This window comes from Chironomus tepperi, unplaced genomic scaffold (assembly GCF_022539635.2).
Source record: "Chironomus tepperi strain 1889 unplaced genomic scaffold, CSIRO-AGI_Ctep_v1 contig_85, whole genome shotgun sequence".
NCBI lineage: Eukaryota > Metazoa > Arthropoda > Insecta > Diptera > Chironomidae > Chironomus > Chironomus tepperi.
Window position 1 is genome coordinate 4,307,368 of NW_027226207.1, and position 18,147 is coordinate 4,325,514.

At 31.3% G+C, this 18,147-nt stretch overlaps 1 protein-coding gene across 11 annotated transcripts in view; it reads left to right on the forward strand.

The window, feature by feature from the left end:
• Positions 1-18,147, forward strand: part of CASK (peripheral plasma membrane protein CASK) — a 278,246-nt gene that overhangs the window by 252,172 nt on the left and 7,927 nt on the right. For 3 of the 11 annotated variants that reach the window (XM_070635181.1, XM_070635183.1, XM_070635190.1), the window contains 6 exons: positions 7,940-8,296; positions 8,418-8,486; positions 11,094-11,123; positions 11,618-11,716; positions 12,549-12,687; positions 16,532-16,585. In XM_070635181.1, coding sequence (XP_070491282.1) covers positions 7,940-8,296; positions 8,418-8,486; positions 11,094-11,123; positions 11,618-11,716; positions 12,549-12,687; positions 16,532-16,585 — 748 coding nt within the window. The remainder of the gene's footprint in view (positions 1-7,939; positions 8,297-8,417; positions 8,487-11,093; positions 11,124-11,617; positions 11,717-12,548; positions 12,688-16,531; positions 16,586-18,147) is intronic. The other 8 variants (XM_070635186.1, XM_070635189.1, XM_070635187.1 and 5 more) reach the window with 3 other exon arrangements.

Sequence of the window (18,147 nt, forward strand, 5' to 3'; positions counted from 1 at the left end):
TTTATAAATAAAAATTCATTTGGCTGCTGGCCAATCATCATTTTTAGTATCCATAATAGAGAAATATTGCAAACTTTAATTCCAAAACATTTATCCGGTCATTGCAGACACAAATAAATTTTTATGCTCTTCATCGCATGATTGATTATCGTCCTAAGCTAGAAATCCTCGTAAATTTATTGCCGACACAAACTTTTTTTTCGTATTCTAACTCAAACTCGATGTCCCGTGAGGCCACCGACCGAAATTGTTCTCTTAGTGGAACTAATTATTTATTTCAGATAGGAAAAAACTTTGTGAGAACAGACAAAAAATGCCATCAAGTTATCTTGCGTTGGAAGCAACAAAAAAAGTTGGTGGTTCATCCTTCCTTCATAACATGACATATTGTTTGATTTATTACTTTTGGACCTTAGGACTCATCCCTTGATTACCTTAATTTTTTTATTGCCCGCCTTTTTTTTCTTTCTTTTGGTGGACGAAGAGTTGCTTAAAGTACTTCTGCGCTGCTTTAAAAATCGATATTTAAATTGCTTCCTTTTTTGTTGGGTCATTTTTAAGGTCCACGGGGTGATATAAATCTTATCGGAATTAAGCATAATTTAAGCTGTGACATTTTATCTTAAAGGATGCTTGAAAATGGCTATGAAACTAGGATCCGAGCATGTTATCTCCCATCAAAATTCCACTCTGCTCATGATACTTTATTAGTCTGCAAAATTATCATCCATATTGTGTACAGAAGCTTCAAGTTGTTTACTGTAAAGATTATAAATGATAGCTGTAAAATGACTCAACTTCTCATCGTTATGATGCTCTTGTGACTGTCTGAAATTGCTTCTGGCTTGAATTTACATTCCCAAAAAAAAGAGTAAGAAGAGGTGAAAATTTGTCACAAAATATAATTAAATTTATTTATTTCGTAATAATTGAGTATGATCTTAAGGGAAAAATGGTCTTTAATGACTTCGAGGAAATTTTTATAGCTGACTGATAAATTATTATTATGGCTGTTTAGCATCATGTTGAGGCTTCATTATTCTTATCAAAACGAGAGACTTTTTATTCAACATTGAAAAGTTATTGCTTAAGACAAACAGCGTCACAATCCATTTACTTATTCATGAGCGTCTGAAAATGAATCTACATAACGTATTTCTGGTGATATTAACCCAATATTATTGTTTACCTTAATAATATGCTTCGGCTTGGAAAATTTACGTAAACACAAACAAATTCAAGGTCTAATGATTTAGTGCTTATTATGGGAGTTGTTTGACTGTGATGACAAATGCATTGAGAACTAGGAGGGTTTATAGAGGCTTCTAACTTCCAAAATGGAATGACTAGTTTTGAGACTGATCGGACCAAAGGTAGATTCTGATTCAAGGTCATAAGGATGCTTAATCATGACTTTTTAAGGATTGTCTTCTTAAATTACTATCCTTAGAGTCCAATATCGATCCCAGACCACTTTAAAATGAGTCCTGAACCTTAAGCTATCAGTGGCTTTCTACTTTTCCCAATTTAATTCATTCCATAACTAAATATGCATCCACAAATGTAAACAATCATTCTGCAATTACAATTTTATTATCTTTAAATTATTTGATGAATATATATTGAAAGAAGAATAACATGAAGGTCTGCAGTAATTCCACAATGACTGTACAGCAACAATTTCTAGAATTTTTTTAAAAAATTCTGCCTGAATGCTTCCTTTTAGCAACTTATCAAATATTCTCGTGCAATGTTTATGAAAAATTTAGTACATTCTTATTTTGATCTTGTTTACTCGAATAGCTTGAAGCATAGCTTATTCTTTTGTTACAGATATAGTTACTGTAATTTTAAAGTTTTTGACATAATTAAAAAATCGCAAAACTCATTCATCTTCTTTAATGTTTCCATCTAATTATTCGAGAGTTGTTCTCAGAATGTTAATCAGCTTTGGGACTGAATGAAATGAAAAGCTGTATAAATAGCAAGTCCTATGTGTAATGATGATTCCTTTGAAGTTTATTCTTAAATTTGTGTAAATCAGCAATGAGAGAATTTTTTTAATAACATTTTTAACTGAAGGAAGCAAGTAGGAAGCAAAAAGCTTTGTCCATATTCCCTACGGAAACTTGAAGAATTTTAATTTAAGTTAAAGACTTTTTTGTTTCACTGTTCAACAATTTTGAGATGTTCTTAAAGAGTTGTCTTGGATTTTAAGTAATAAGAGCTTTAGCAGGCAAACTGTAAGTTTTAAGCTAGCTTAGAGTCAAACCTAGTTCTAATAATTTAGCTTAGGTGTTGCTCAAAGCTTGCACTCATGGACCATTTCCTTAACCATCCCCTCACATCCTCACTTTTAAAATTCAAACTAAAACATCACGTAACAACCAAATGACCCCTTCATCTGTCGTACATTCAGCATCCCAATAATTAGTATCTTTATAAGCATCATGAACTAAACATAAAATTATTTTATTTGAAAACCTGAGATGAATGAAGGAATTTTTATGATTATATTTTACGACTTTTTGCCAGTAATTAAAAATTTTCTTGCACGACTCATCAAAATGTAAAGAATTTTTTAAAGGACCATAAAGCATAAAATTTTTCTTCTTACAATGTAGAAGAATGTGAAATGTGACGGAATCAACACCCGAGAGATTAAATCCGAAGATATTTAAATTCATAAAAATCCTTTCAAACATGAAAAATGAAATACTTTTGATGTATTTCTATTGACACTCTAGATGTATCTAGATCTGCTTATAAACCCTTATTTCATGTATATTTCAAAAAATATGATGCTACAAAGTCATAAAAATATACTTTTCAAAAACTTCTTCTTGTTTCTTTCGCATACTTTTGAATTCATTTTACTTTTAAATATAAATACTTCTTATATCCATCTAGTAAACATGAAATAAAGCTTGGAAAAACTTCAAAAGTTCTTTTTTATTATGAAAAATACATGACTGTCAGTAAAGAGAATATTTCATGAGCCATTTACGATTTATAAGTTTACTATTATTGAATAAGATCCAACTTTTGAGATGAAGAAAAAGTTCCCATCATTTTATGCTGCTGCATGCTTCAATTATTTTGAATTTGATTATTGGTGTTCTTTTTGGGGATGTTTGTAAATTATGTACATCGGAAACAGGTCATACTTCCTTTAAACTTTTCAAATTCAAGATTTCAATACAGAAAATCCTTTTAAAGTTCATCCCACAGATCCAGACGCCGATAAACATCAGACATCATTTACAATAAACCCCTCAAAAATAACAAACTTTTCAGTCGATTTTACATCATTTTTCTAAAGAATATAGGTACTTATTGCATATGAATTTTATTGAAATATTATTCAAAAACAATTTAGTCAAGTCCTTTTGAAGTCAATTGACCATAATAAAAATTCAACAAAAGATTCCAATTGAGCAATAAGGCAATGAACTTAAAACTTTGTCTTTTATTCATTTTGAACTGTAGAAATTCTGGTGAAATAAATTAAATTCGATAGCTTTTTGTCTGGTGAGGTCAAAGAACATGACCGAATAGCATGAATCGTTTAATAAGTCAGAAGTTCAGCTCTTGATCGGCATGCCTTTGACTTGGTGTGAAATTCGATTTAAATCCATTCATACAAGAGTCATAACCCATTGGTGACAGATTTTGAATCGATTGACCGACTTATGCTTTTCTGGGGAGCATCTTACATGCTTAAAAAGCATTATATCAATCTTAAGGACTCAAATTCAAATAACGAACCTTTAAACCCAATAAAATAGCTCAAAACTCTTAATTTAAATAGAATAAAGTACAGTTGCTTCAAAAATTCCTATTTCCAATAGACGTCACTAATAAAATCAACAATAAAACCCAAAAACTCATTTAAAACTTAAACAAAATTCCATCAAGATCAGACAAATAGTCAGTCATGTTAAACATAAATTCAATCGAAAAACAATTTGGATTGTACAAGAAAAATTGAATTAATTAACGATTTAAATGTCAATGCTTCAAGGCGATGAAAAATCTATTTCAGAAAAGGATTTTCGTTCAATTTAATTCTTCAACTTCTTCATTCTCTTATCCTTTACACCATCAGACCCTCATTTTCAATTCATTCAATGAAATTTTTCTCTCAATTGATTCTATCACTACATGAAATTTATGGCATCAAATTTGTTTTATTGATTTTTAAGTGCTTTTTTCTGTGGAATATGTACAAGCATGAATGCTGTATTGTCTATAATAATATATTTTATATTTTATTGATAATTCTAACACGCACCTTGTGGTCGGTTCCTAATATATATATTTTAAGGTATAAATCCGACAATTTAAGATGAAAAAAGAAGAAGAAATTGAGAAATAAAAAAGGGTTCAAAAATGGGCTATAAGTTGCATGTTCATTATGTAAAGCTAAAACCAAAAGAAAAAAAGGTTTACGGGCATGTGCTTCTTATTAAATTGCTACCTTTTCTTCTTTCTTTTTTGGCATTTACAGAAGTTGAAATTAATACGCAAGTCGGTTCGTAATACTCGTAAATTCCTCTTAATTGAATGCTTTATCTCAATTCCCATTCATTCAAATAATTAATCGCAATCGTAAATAGAATTTGTTTCTTAATGACGTCAAGGGTTGCTGCTGAATATGCTCTGAGAGGGGGGCTAATAATGAAGAAATTTCTCAACGTGATGGCTCTGGAGCTGGAAGACTTTTATTGATGCACATGTGATGAATTTCTGCCTTACTTTTCCTGAATTTTCTCTTTTTCTCCACTTTTATGGAACTTCAAGGTCCTAGAAAATCTTCAAGGCGACACCATTAAGTCACATCCATCAGTTAACAGAGAATACATTTCATCGCATCCCCCAATGTCTAGATTATCTTTGCATATAAGGCCAAAAGTCTCTAAGACTGCCCAACTCCTCCCAAACTCGGCTTTTGCCCGTCACAACTGAATCTACCCGCCCATAAATCCTCATTTAGTACCAAATACATCGAAAACTATCTACAATCGCCAATTACACGTTTTCATGTCTGCCTTTTCATTCCATCCTTGAAAAAACTTGGCAGGCTGACTTGAAATATCTACTGATCTAATGCAAATTGATTCTGCTAAATGTAACTTTAAAGATTTTCAATTCTAAAGAGCAAATTTTTTTTTTCCATCCCCTTTCTCTACTGTCACCATCAATCACTTCCAGTTAACCAAATTGATTGAATTTTTTTTACCTCAGACTAAAGAGGGAGTCTTTTGTTCTGTGTCGTGATGTAGTCTTGACTTATTCTTCTTGTGTTTTCGCTTCTAGCTATTGAAATTCAGACATTTTCTAACATTTTATTCATTGCTGACATTCTTGTGAATGTATAATTTATGTTTATGCATTTAGGATATTTTTTAATATTTTTTTGATACAAAAATCTTTGACATTCATGAGAAATGCGTATTGTTTGTTGACTAGATATCTCAAGGCGAGGACACAAGTTCACAAAGTTGGTATTTTCTTCTCAAATTAATTATATTAATATTTTTCTTTTGAGACATTTTTAAATTAATTTTTAATTAATTTCCATGAGCTGAAAGAATTCTAGAAAATACATTTATTTTTGGTACCTTAATTTGCTGCCTACGACACAAAATGATGAATTTTTCTATTAATATAGATAAAAATTTAATGAAAATGGACATGAAAGTGAAGAAGAATTTGCTGTTGACAGAATGGGAACATCACATTAAATCTTACTTTAAGGTTGAAAATGCGAGACGTATTTATTTTGTCTCCACGTGGATTATTATGTCTTTCTTTTGTGGTTCAGTCCTTCAACTTTTCAGAATTGTTGACATATTTGGCTGCACGTGTTTTGGCATTCTGTGTTACTTTTAATCAAAAATTCTGATATCGTAAAACTTCTCAGTAAGAATGAATTGAAGGAAATTGAAATATGAATATAAGGAAGTAAATGTCGATCAGCCTACAGCATTTCGATGTTCAGATGGTTGTCAAGAATATAATTAGAATCAGGTTGCAAATAATTATGGAGCTGTTGCTCACACTGTGTCGCTATGACAATCACTGTCAAGCGGACGTCGCATGGTTTCAAGCAGAGTTCAAAGCAAACTTGAATTATGTATGCAGTCAAGTCAACTCGTGTCGATGTTTGCATTTAAAATCCGAGTCATGTTGAAGCTTTGATATTAATTGCAATGTTGACTTGACTGCCATAAAGACAGCATTTCAAAGTTTGCCAATCAGGTATATTCAGCATGATCAAGTAGGGAGTCCCAAAATTTAGGCTATTCTCATTTTAAGCAAGTCAGTCTGATTTCCATAATTCTCAGAAAATTGACTTCAAAGAAATTCAAATCATCCACAATTTCAAGCTCCATAACATCGTGGAAAGGAGAAACCAAATTTTGTTTACTTCACGATCAAAATATTAAGCATAAAATGCCATTTTCAATGAACTTTTTGAATATTACCCTCATTCCAAAAAGGTTTTACGTGTGAATTTTTACAAAGCAAAAAAGGATTTGCAAATAAAGCTAATAAAATATTAAAATGATGCATTTTATATTCGTGCCTTTACTTTTGGTTAAGATTCAGAAATGGAGTGAATGAAAAGGAGCAGAAATCATCCGCAAAATGCTTCTTGTGGTTCACTTTTTAAAATAATATTTGGTTTACGTGCTTTTATATTTATGCATCATGCATCCTACAGAACCCACTTCATGATGACTTCTTCATTTCTCTGAATTGAATATTATTATGAGATTTGGTTAAAGCAATATTTGAATTCGGGGTAGAGGTACAAATATAGCAACTGGAGCTTAATATATTTTATTCGCCGCCGTAATTATTGAAGCCGATATGAAAACATATTTAGGATTTTTTGTACAAGAATTTCATGAATTTTTAAGCGAATTTATCTGCAAAATGTAAATCAATTTTTTTAAAAATTCTAATCTTGTTTTAAAATTGCAGCCTTAAGCCACATGTGTATGAATATTTAAGATATTTTCCGGAATTCTATAATGGTATTTAGGGTTTATTCGGCTGTGATGTCTAGATTAGTAGAGTTGTTCTGTATTTTGAGATCATTTGCTTCTGAGCCTCTTAAGCTCAAGCGACACGATGTCACAAATTACATTTTAACTGTCAAGCTTAAAAAAGACCTTCATACTGCTCTGGAAACTTATCAAAAATCTTCTTCAATTCCCATAAATTTCACTTTCAAAAAACTTCTCCTAATTGCATTAAAATTTCATTTTTGACTCATGCTGCATCTTTTATGAACATACAAACTTTGTATCAATGAAATTTTCCCTACAAAAACATTTTCAAAAGGAAAATGCAAGAAAATTTGCCCTACAAAAAGAACATTTTTTTTTTCGAAAATTTAATTTCTTATCAACAACAACAACAAAAGGAAACAAGAAAGAAGAATTTTCCCAAACTTTTCCATTTTTTTCCACAAACGAACATAACAAGAAGAAGAGTCTTTTGTTGAAAACATTATGATTTATGCACAAAAGTGGAAGGCAAAGAGGTGTTTTGGGGAAGGGCAGAAATATGCTGAATTCTTATTTTTATGAGAAATGGAGATTTGATTATGCTTTGCTAGTTCCAGCAGAGTTAGATTTTGTATAATTATTTATATAAGTATATTTTTTCCTCATAAAGCCACAAAGATAAACAGACTTTCTATCCACATTCATTATACAGCATAAGATAAAAGAATACTAATGAGAATTGATAGCACAACGTGAATTGAGACAACCTGATCAACATAATTGGAAGGAGTAACGAAGGAGATGACATATAAACCCAGATTCCATTACCTAAATTAACTAGATTTATAATAAATCCAAATCTTGTCCTCAAACACAACTAATAAAATGTTTCTTTCTTTTTTTCAATTAATTTATAGGCTCTGTTGCACACGCATGACGTGGTCGCACGAGAAGTGTATGGCGAGGAAGCACTTCGTGTTACACCACCCCCGCTCCAGCCTTATTTGAACGGAGGCGATGAGGTCGATAACATGACCGATAATGGAGAGCTTCAACATGTTACGCGTGTACGACTCGTGCAATTCCAGAAGAATACAGATGAACCAATGGGAATAACACTTAAAATGACTGAGGATGGCCGATGTATTGTCGCAAGAATTATGCACGGTGGCATGATTCATCGTCAAGCGACGTTACATGTGGGCGATGAAATACGTGAAATAAATGGACAACCTGTGCAGAATCAAACTGTTAGTCAATTACAAAGATTACTGGTATGTATGTGACATTTGTTCTCGCAGACGTTCTATATTATACAGCAATGCTGAGATATAGATAAGGCATGAAACAATAAATTGAAATAAAAACATTAATAAAATGAATTTATTTTCACAGCGTGACGCTCGAGGCTCAATAACGTTTAAGATAGTTCCTTCTTATAGAAGTGCTCCGCCACCATGCGAGGTAAATGTTCAGCTTTACACTTATTAACACAACATTATGTAATGTACTTTTTTGGTTGAAACACTAACACATTATTGTTAAGATTCTCATAAGATAGTCACATACTTCCACAAAACTTTAATAATCCCGAGCGACACAAGTGAAGGAGGTTCTGCCATGAAGCTCTTAAGGCTCCATTAAAGCTCTTCTATTAGCAAATGAGCTTCCTCATTTGTGCCGTTCGGAAATGAATATGCTAACACATAGAATGCAACTTTTTGTGAATTCATCCATAGATATTCTTCATTATCTCGTAATTTTACATTCAAAAGAATTAATTCAGCATAAAAAAATATTTCATGTATGAAATTTTAATGAATTTCCTTCCTTCAGATTTTCCATTAAAAATTTTAATTAAATTTTTTTATGGCTTTGAATTTGTTTATTTCCATGAAGTTGATTAAAAATTTATTTATTTGACTGACATTTTGTTTATGGGCAATTTTTTGTGCCTTAATTATGTGGATATCTACTGCTGAATATAATTATCTGTCTTTTAATTAAATTAAATTTTATACTAACCAAATGTTGGGTATGGTTTAATACTCATGGATATTGTGTAACCGGATGGATTAAGGAGGATGGGATGTTGATGAACATATTTGGAAGAAATGCTTCTGTTTGCTTGCTTACTTGATCTTTGCCGTCTCTCTCGTCAATCCTTGCTGTCAATTTTTAAACGACATAGCAACGACAAGCAGACGATGAGTTCTTAGGATCTGAAGCAAATAGTCTGAGTTGTTCTATTTGAGTCAAGAATGAAGCATGCGTTAAGATAGTTCAACGACTAAAAGAACAACTTAGAAAAATCAGAACCGCTTAGTTCCGCATCATTGATTTAATGATAATAACAAGCTCATTACTACGAATCCTTTCATTCCATAGCTCAAGAGATTAAAGCTATTTCAAAGAGTTTCATTCACTTCCAAGAAATTCTTATTTCACGTTCAAAGCATTGACCTTAATTTAGCCAAATCCCTTCAAAAGTCTTTACTAAAGCCAAATAATTGGATGAAAGCTTTTCAAGAAATTTTCACAGAAACGGAAGTTAAGCTTTCTTTTCAAAGAATATCGATGAGATTTTGATGGAAAATTTGCTTGATATTTTTATCCAATAGAATATGTTTCCTGAATTGAATTGAAACATTCAATGGAAACATTCAATACTGTTGGATTTCCGTAACTTCCAAGAATAAACTTTTGACCTTTTTTTCTCTTGAATGAAACTTTTCATACCTAAATCAAGGCATATGTCAAGATTTTCTGTCCCCATTAATCATTTCCTCCCACAAATCTACTGTTCCGAAATAGAAATCAGATGATTCAGAAGAAATCATGCAAATTTAAAGATAATTTTAGACTCGTGTAGCTTCAAATTTATTTTTATAGATTTAATGTCTGTCCTTGAATCTCCAAAAAGTTCACCGAACAACAATTCATGTCAGTAAATTAGTATGCGATAAACGATAATTTCCTTCCTTGAAAATTACAGCATAATTAAAGCACGTACATTGAAAAATTATAATACACGTGATCCCTATAAAGGTAAATGTCAGCAAAAAAATTCGATATTAAGATACTGAATGCCATAAACATTTAAAAATATTGCCTGCAAATTCCTGCCATTATATAATGTCTAATTGAGTCTAATGGAGTGTAGAGAGTCGTTAAAGAGACAATTGATGGACTGGAATTTTTGTAGATTGAAAAAGGTGACTCAAAATTGGTAAGGGACGGGTGTGTTCCCAGCAAAATGGTTTTGCTGTCATATTTATTCCCAGCAAATTGGTTTTGCTGACATATTTCTTCTTAAAAATAGATCAAAATCAGTCGTCACCATGGCGTCCCGGTTTCTTCGTGTCTTGCCACCAACTTCTTCATGGCGATGTCCTAGAGTCCAATCCAACACGCAGTGGTGTTCGGTTCAAGTATTGACAAAGTTAGATCACTAAAGTTGCCGCCTTTTGTCTGTCAGAATCTGAAGAACAAAAAGAACTTTTGCCATAGATACTGTAGTCTAACAATCGCTTAATGTTTCAATTATACTTCATCTTATTACTCATAGCCAGTTTTTAATGACTTCAACTACCCAAATCACTTTTCAGACTTTTTTTGCTCCAAGCAATTAAAAACTCAGCAGCGTAATAAGATATTACGTCTCTATAGAGTCTACAGCATTTGTAAGGCCATCATCTTTCATTTTCTATTCAAATAAGATAATTCCGACTACATAATGCAAAACTGCAAAAAGTTCATCAACTTATCACGTCCTTATTCCTTTCAACAGCTTCATCTACTTACATAAGTAGGAAAACTGCTGATTATACCTCGTACAAAAAGTGTTAGTAATTGCTAATTAATTCACGAGTTTCAATCTATGTGTGCATATTTAATGTTAAGTTTAGTGGTTTTTAAGCTCATGATATTGTAACAAGTCTAAGTAGTTTTAGTTCCTCACACACTTAAAATACACTTTTCACTGAATAATTAATTCCACAACATATTTTCACTTAATTTGTATCGGTGTATGTATATATTTATGTATGATACTTTTCTTAATGCTATCAGCTATTCAGGATAAGACCAGCACCTGTTTTAGTAAGTACTTTTGAGGAAAAACTCATTCCTGCACATCACCAATTATGCTACGTATGCTCCTAATTACTTCATTAATATGTGTTCACATACGTGTGTACTTAATGCTCAATTCTACTTTAGATCGTATAATATGAATAAATTAAATTATTCTACAAGAAAAACAAGTTAAAAGTTTTAATTATTGAAGCTTTATGCTGTGTGTTTTTCTCATGACACTTACCACAAAATGTGATATTTGCTTTAATTTGTTGCCATTTTTAAATAAAACAAAGTTGAATGAATTTTTAAAATATTCATTTATAACTTTGTCATCTCATCAGCTCAAATAAATGAAGGATGAAAGGCAGATTGAGTCTCATTAATAATGTTGATAATAAGGAGCTATGTAGCTATGCCACATCTTGTTAATTCACGTTTACATTAACTTATTATGAATAAATTAAGATGGAAATTATTGAGGGTCATATTAATATTATATATTCATTAATTTGCAGATATTCGTTCGTGCTCAATTCGATTATGATCCATTAGATGATGACTTGATACCATGTGCCCAAGCTGGTATTGCTTTTCGTGTTGGTGACATTTTACAGGTAATTAAATTTTGTTTTTGTCAAATTTTAGTCAAATAACATGCAAGATAAATTTTGTTATTGGGATGAATTCCGATAGAGTCAGCACAAAAATCTATATAAATTGACTTATACAATATACAATCAAGTCAATTTCGTATTTTTAGAGTTCTCATGAGGAAAATTTATTTAATCATATCTGCTGTAGATGAAATTGGGTTGAATTGAATTTTCTGTATTTTTTCAAGGGCTGTTAATTTTTTATTTTGATTGTTGGAAGCAGTATTGAATATTTTTGGTCGATTTTGATGGGGTTTGATGCGTTGTCATGTGTCGTAGACGGGTTCAACGATTTCTATCATTTAATAGCTTCATAGCAATCATTTTGAGCAGAACTTCTTATGTTTTGTTTCGTTAGTCATACAGAATAATTGTGGTCCATAACCTTCCTTAGATGGCGCAAGCAGTTGGCTTTATCACTGGCTACCACATCCCAATTACTAATAATAAGTTCAATTCTGTCTCTATCAATAGGTCTGACCAGAAATAGCTATTGTTATAGCTATTGAATCACTATAAAGATGACGTCAAAGTGATTTCAAGTTTGTGTCTCTTTATGTCCTTAATACTGAGACGTAATGATGTCCTAGTAACTACATTGCGTCACTCGGACATAGACCATTATTCAAATTATCTAAACGATCTCCTTTTCAAAAGAAAACATCTCCTTAACAAATTATAAAGCAATCCTCACCTTAATGAGGAACCTTTCAACTCTCAATGCTAAAATTCCAACCCACATTAACAGTAAATCATTCACAAAAGCCTGTCTAAACTTGACTTTCATTCACAGATAATAAGCAAAGATGATCATCATTGGTGGCAAGCCAGGCATGACACCGCAGGCGGTTCTGCGGGTTTGATACCATCGCCTGAGCTTCAAGAGTGGCGCATCGCATGTCAGTCAGCCGATAAATCAAAATCGGAACAAGGTAAGATCCAATCTCACCCCCAACCTTATTATCCCTCTAAAAAAAAGATAAATAAAATAAAAATGTCAAAAAAATTGAATTTGAACATAAAAAAAGATTAAAATTTATATATTTTACGTTTTCACAATTTCTCTTACTTAGTCCTTGATTTTATCTATCCTTCCTATCTTTATGTGTGCCTGTAATTGACGTTTATGTTTTTGATTGCTAAATTGATTTTTCATATTTTTTTTTTCGTACCTTCGTCTTCCTCTCATAATTCATAAGAAAAGAATAAACATCTTAAATTTTCAAATAATAACTGACAGCATTTTTTAGTTGAACATTTTCCTGTTTTTCTTTCCTTATTCAATCAATCGTTTATCTCCTTGGTTATATGTTTGATGTTTAATTTTGCATATCTGTTACATGTTACATGTTTAAAGTTTGACATGAAAAACATAAACTAAAAGGCAGATAATTTGATTTTTGTGTATCTACGATAGAAGTTTACTCTTGTGACAAGAGGTGTGTAGCTGCAGGGGTAGATGCTGTGGTGTAAATGAGGGAAATGGTAGCTGAGGTTGTCATAGCTTAGTTTGCCATATAGAGCTAAGAGCAATCATTAAGAGAATATCGTGAAAATTGCAATTTTTACTTTTAACCAACAGCATAGCTTTTTAACTAAATTAGCTCCAAATTGGCAAGAAAATGGGAAAATTAAGATAATTGATGAACTCTCCTGTCCAACTATCGTCTTTAATTGCCATATTCCTTCGATACAAGCATCAATTGACGACAACCAGAACAACTTGAACATCTTTAAAGTTCAGATAGTCCTAAAAAGACAAATAATTGCCAACTCATTCTCAGATCATCCTTTTTGTGATCAAAAAAGTTCAAAAGTTTGTTGTGTATACAAAATTAGAAAATTTTTCAATTATAAACTTTCACCTTCGGGGCTTTCTCAAGCAAGTTTATAAAGTTTCCTGTTTTATGTTAAATATAAGCTTGTCATCTCATGTTCGTCTTGTTGTTTACCACTTGTCTGTATTACTCAGAGGATGTCCACATGAAAAAAAGTTTTTAAGACGTAAAATCTTCATAATAATTACTTTATTTCAAAGTTGACAAGATTTTTTGGCTTGGATAACTTCTTTAACATAATTTTAATGTCATGTCAAAGAGATGAGGAAACACGAATGACCTAAAGTCTTGTCAATGTTCATGCCTTCGACCTGATAAGACTCATAAAATTTTCGGTCAATAAATACAGCAATATTGAGGCTATTAAATTTATGTATTTTACATTATTTTAGTCGTTGGATGCAATTTGAATATTTATTGGAATTTTTGGGGACATTAATGACTATTTATTGAGTATATCTGATGCAATTAAATTGCTTTTGTGTAATATGACTGAGGTACTTAAATTTTATATTCAAATATGGACATGTGCCTTTGATAAGTTGAGTCAATTTGGAGTATGAGTGAAGTGGTCACATAAATTTGTATTATTGATAAAATACACAGTGATACACAGAATGACAATAAATCTTATAATGAGAAGCATATGGAATGAGGGATAACTTCACAGACACTTAAAATGACGCATTTTATGAACTTTTAGTTCAAGATTAAACAGTTCAGATCCAAACACAAAATTATCAATTTTAGACATAAATTTCCAATATCATTAAACTTCTGTCTTCACATCATAATGCTGTACAAGAAAAATTACTACTTTTTGACTTCCTTCATTCCTTTCGTGCTATTAAGTCGTCGAGTCTAATTAAAAAGATTTTTCTAGGAGAATTTATTGCTTTCTTTAATGACCTATGATCCAAGAACATTTAATAGCATAGTTTTACGTCGACGAAAAAATTTGTAACTTCCTTGTGTGTAGGAAGACAGATAGTTCATTAAAAATTAATTGAATATCCGTTTCAAGACGTAATTGATCCTTCTAATTTGTAGTTTCTACTTCTGCTTGAATAGAGTGTAGAAGGGTCGGTAAATGATGAAATTCTTAAAGTATTCAGTCGTACAATGATTATTGCAAAAATTAAATTAAACTATTGTACCCAAAGCTATTTACTTACATATTTTAGAAATTTGCAATTCATTTTAATTTAGCAAATATTTAAATTGAAAATTTGAAGTTTTTTCAGTTGGAATGAAATGCAATTTCATGGTTATTAATGATCTAAAAGACTTAGCAGCCTCTAAAGTACTATCAATTTACCAAAAATAAATTCAATTACTCAGTATGATAGAAACTATTTACTTCATTACTTTCCAAAATATTTCCATAAGCAGCTTTTAGTAATTTTACTACGTCTAACTTTTCCCAGTCATTTACTACAAATTTGCCATTCCCGTAAAATTCCCAAAGCTCTAAAAGTCTTCTCCTCAGCCACAAACAAAGTATTAAAAACATCACAAAATAACGGGACTAATTTGCACTCAAATGGCACTCTAAAATTTAATGTCTCAAGCTGAATTCGCACACAATGTCTCTGTTTCTGTGTTCCACTCGCTGACTCCTCTGCTTTTATTAGAATAACTTTATGTTTCCATTCAAAAGTTGTAAAAAAATTTATATTTATCTGAATGTAAGTGACTGTGTGAGCAAGAGCTTTTATTTTTTAATTCATTTCCCATGTTTCTTTCATTCTTGTTACATAAATTCACTTTTTTTGGTTAAAAGTGAAATATTTATGATGCATGGGGGGTCATTCACTTGTTATGTATGAGGTTTAAAAGGGGTTTGGGGAAAAGGAACAGTTAATGATTGATGAACTTTAAGCGCTTTTGGCAACTGTAGTAACATGTGCCATATCAGCACTCAGGGTCAGATCCTTCAGGGGATTTGTCTGATTTACAATAGAAACTCTAAAATTTTTTTCAATCTACTAGAAATTTATTAGACTTTAAGTAACTTTAACGTATTTAGAGCAATTAATTAAGCCTTTCTTTCAAGAATGGACTAGTTTGTAAGATATAGTGATACCTTGTAAATACAACTAGAGTAGATTATTACTAGGTTGGCGTCTGTCCCTAAAAAGAGCTGAATTTGATGTATAATTGACACGACCAAAACGACAACAGCTCCAAGTCACATTGTCACCCTATCCAATTTCATGTCCATCATTCATACAATTACATAACGTAATCAGTGAACGACTCCCAATATGTGCATAAAATTACACTTTTTTAATAAATAAATATGAAATATTTATATAAAATGTTGTGAATGCGGTTCCTTTTGTATGAAAAAAATATAAACATAACTTTGACCATCAAACCATCACACAATGAAAATACGATGCATATAAAAAAGATAAAAGCTTTTTCTCATGAATTTAAATGCTTTATATAAGTGCAAATGTACATAAATTTTATGAAACAGCCAATAGGCAGTCAGCATATCAAATTTATAAACTGCATTTCATGAATATTTCCTCATCTCGATGTGATCACTTAAAACATAAATATTTATTGAATTTTATTTAGCACCCGATACACTCGAAATTTTTCATTTAACTCATCCGTTCCAAAAATTGGCAAAACAACTTTTAATCCTTAAAATAATTATCATAAAAGCTAAAACTACATCAGCATAAATTCGGCAACACTTGAATACATAAAATTAACACAAGCAACATTAGCCTAGATTAAATATAAATTCAACCAGTCATCAATATTCGCATATAATTACATATTTAGATTCCTATACCATCCATTAGTCTAATTATGATAACCTATGTCATCTCTATCCCATGATAACACAAAAGATTAAAACAATAATCTTCATGTAAATGTTTAAAAATTCAATGTCTATGTCTATATGTATGTTATTCAGGCGATGCTGCTCCCGGTTGTTCCGCTCACGAAGATGGATGTGATGGCTCAACAGGTATTAAATTAAAAAAACAGAAAAATTAAAAAAAGTCATTTAAAGTCTTAAAAATGAATGCGAACTTTTTTTCTCAAATTTAATTTCCCCTTTTTAGCGCATTTTTGAAATTTAAAAAAAGTCATTTAAAGTCTTAAAAATGAATGCGAACTTTTTTTTCAAAGCATAAATCTATAATTAACAGTTTTTCATTTTCATATACAACAACAACAAAACATTGTTTTACAGTGTTCTTCAATGTTTTTCGATGTTTTTGGTTTCAATTTTAATTTTTTTCATTTATTTTGTTGAGTTTCATGCATTTTTCGTGGATTGTCTGAGTATTTTTGTTTAGAATAAGTAACGACTTGTGTAAATTGTATTGCGTTACCCTTGGAGAGATCTTGTTTTGTTTTGTGTAGATTGAAGTTGATGGATCTGAAAGGATATTGTTTTGTGGACACGACTTGGAAATGTTGGAAATATTATGTCTTAAGATCTTGTTCTATAGACACTGACTTAAAAATCAATTACTGATCGCTGGGACAAAAATGCGCTGGGAAGCAAATTTTGCAAAATGCATTTTTCGTGGACTCGTAGTCAAGGTAACTTGGAAATGTAGGAAAATTATGTCACCAGCATGCTTGGAGACACAATTTTTAAATTTTATTACGTCGTGTGCCTTTAATGATTGTAAATTGTTTAAAAGCTTTTGTTACTGTAAATAATCTATAATAAGGATGCAGCCTTATAAGAATAATTGGCATAAATTGAGTATTGTTGTTGGCATTCGAGGAATTTTTAATGAAAAGCATTGAATAGAATGATTATGGAATTAAGGTTGAATAAACGCTTTGTAAAGGATTTCTTAGAATCTAAAGCTGTTGAGAGAAGAAAGGAATATTCTAGAAAGGATTCTTGTGTTACTCAACATTGAGGGCTTCAAGTATTGTTGGAACTGATGGTTAAAAGGTGATATTTAGAATGGCTAGCTTCACTAAAGTGTCAATTGAACTGTATCATATTGCACAACTAATCAACTTAATAAGGGTCAATGCATATAAGCTTCAATTATGATATCAGTTCCTCGACAGTCAAAGGGGATGTTGATAAGCGTTTATCTCACCTTAATGTGAGCCCGCTCATTACATGCTAGAAGTATGAAGCCGAAAAGCTTAGCATACGTAACATTTCAACTGTAACTTTGTAATTTACCACATCTAGTCTGTCTGCTAATCATTCTACAATTACAAAGAGGCCACATTTTGAAAATGGCTATAGTCCAAATTAACGTAAATTCCTTTTGAGCTCCAAAAATGTTTACTACATGAGTCCAGCCAACAAAATAAATTAAATCTGCATGCAAATAATAAAATGATACCTCAATAAATACTGCATGCAATTCCATCCAATGTTTGCAGAGGTAAAGAATTATTCCAGTTAATGAGGCAGAAATCAACCTGGTTAAATTAAATTTTCAGTCGAACAATTCAGTATAAACGGAACAGAACAGAAGTTTTGGTTAAAAGCTTTCCATATCAGACATGAAAATATTTTCCAAGGGTATATCCATGAGACCTCAA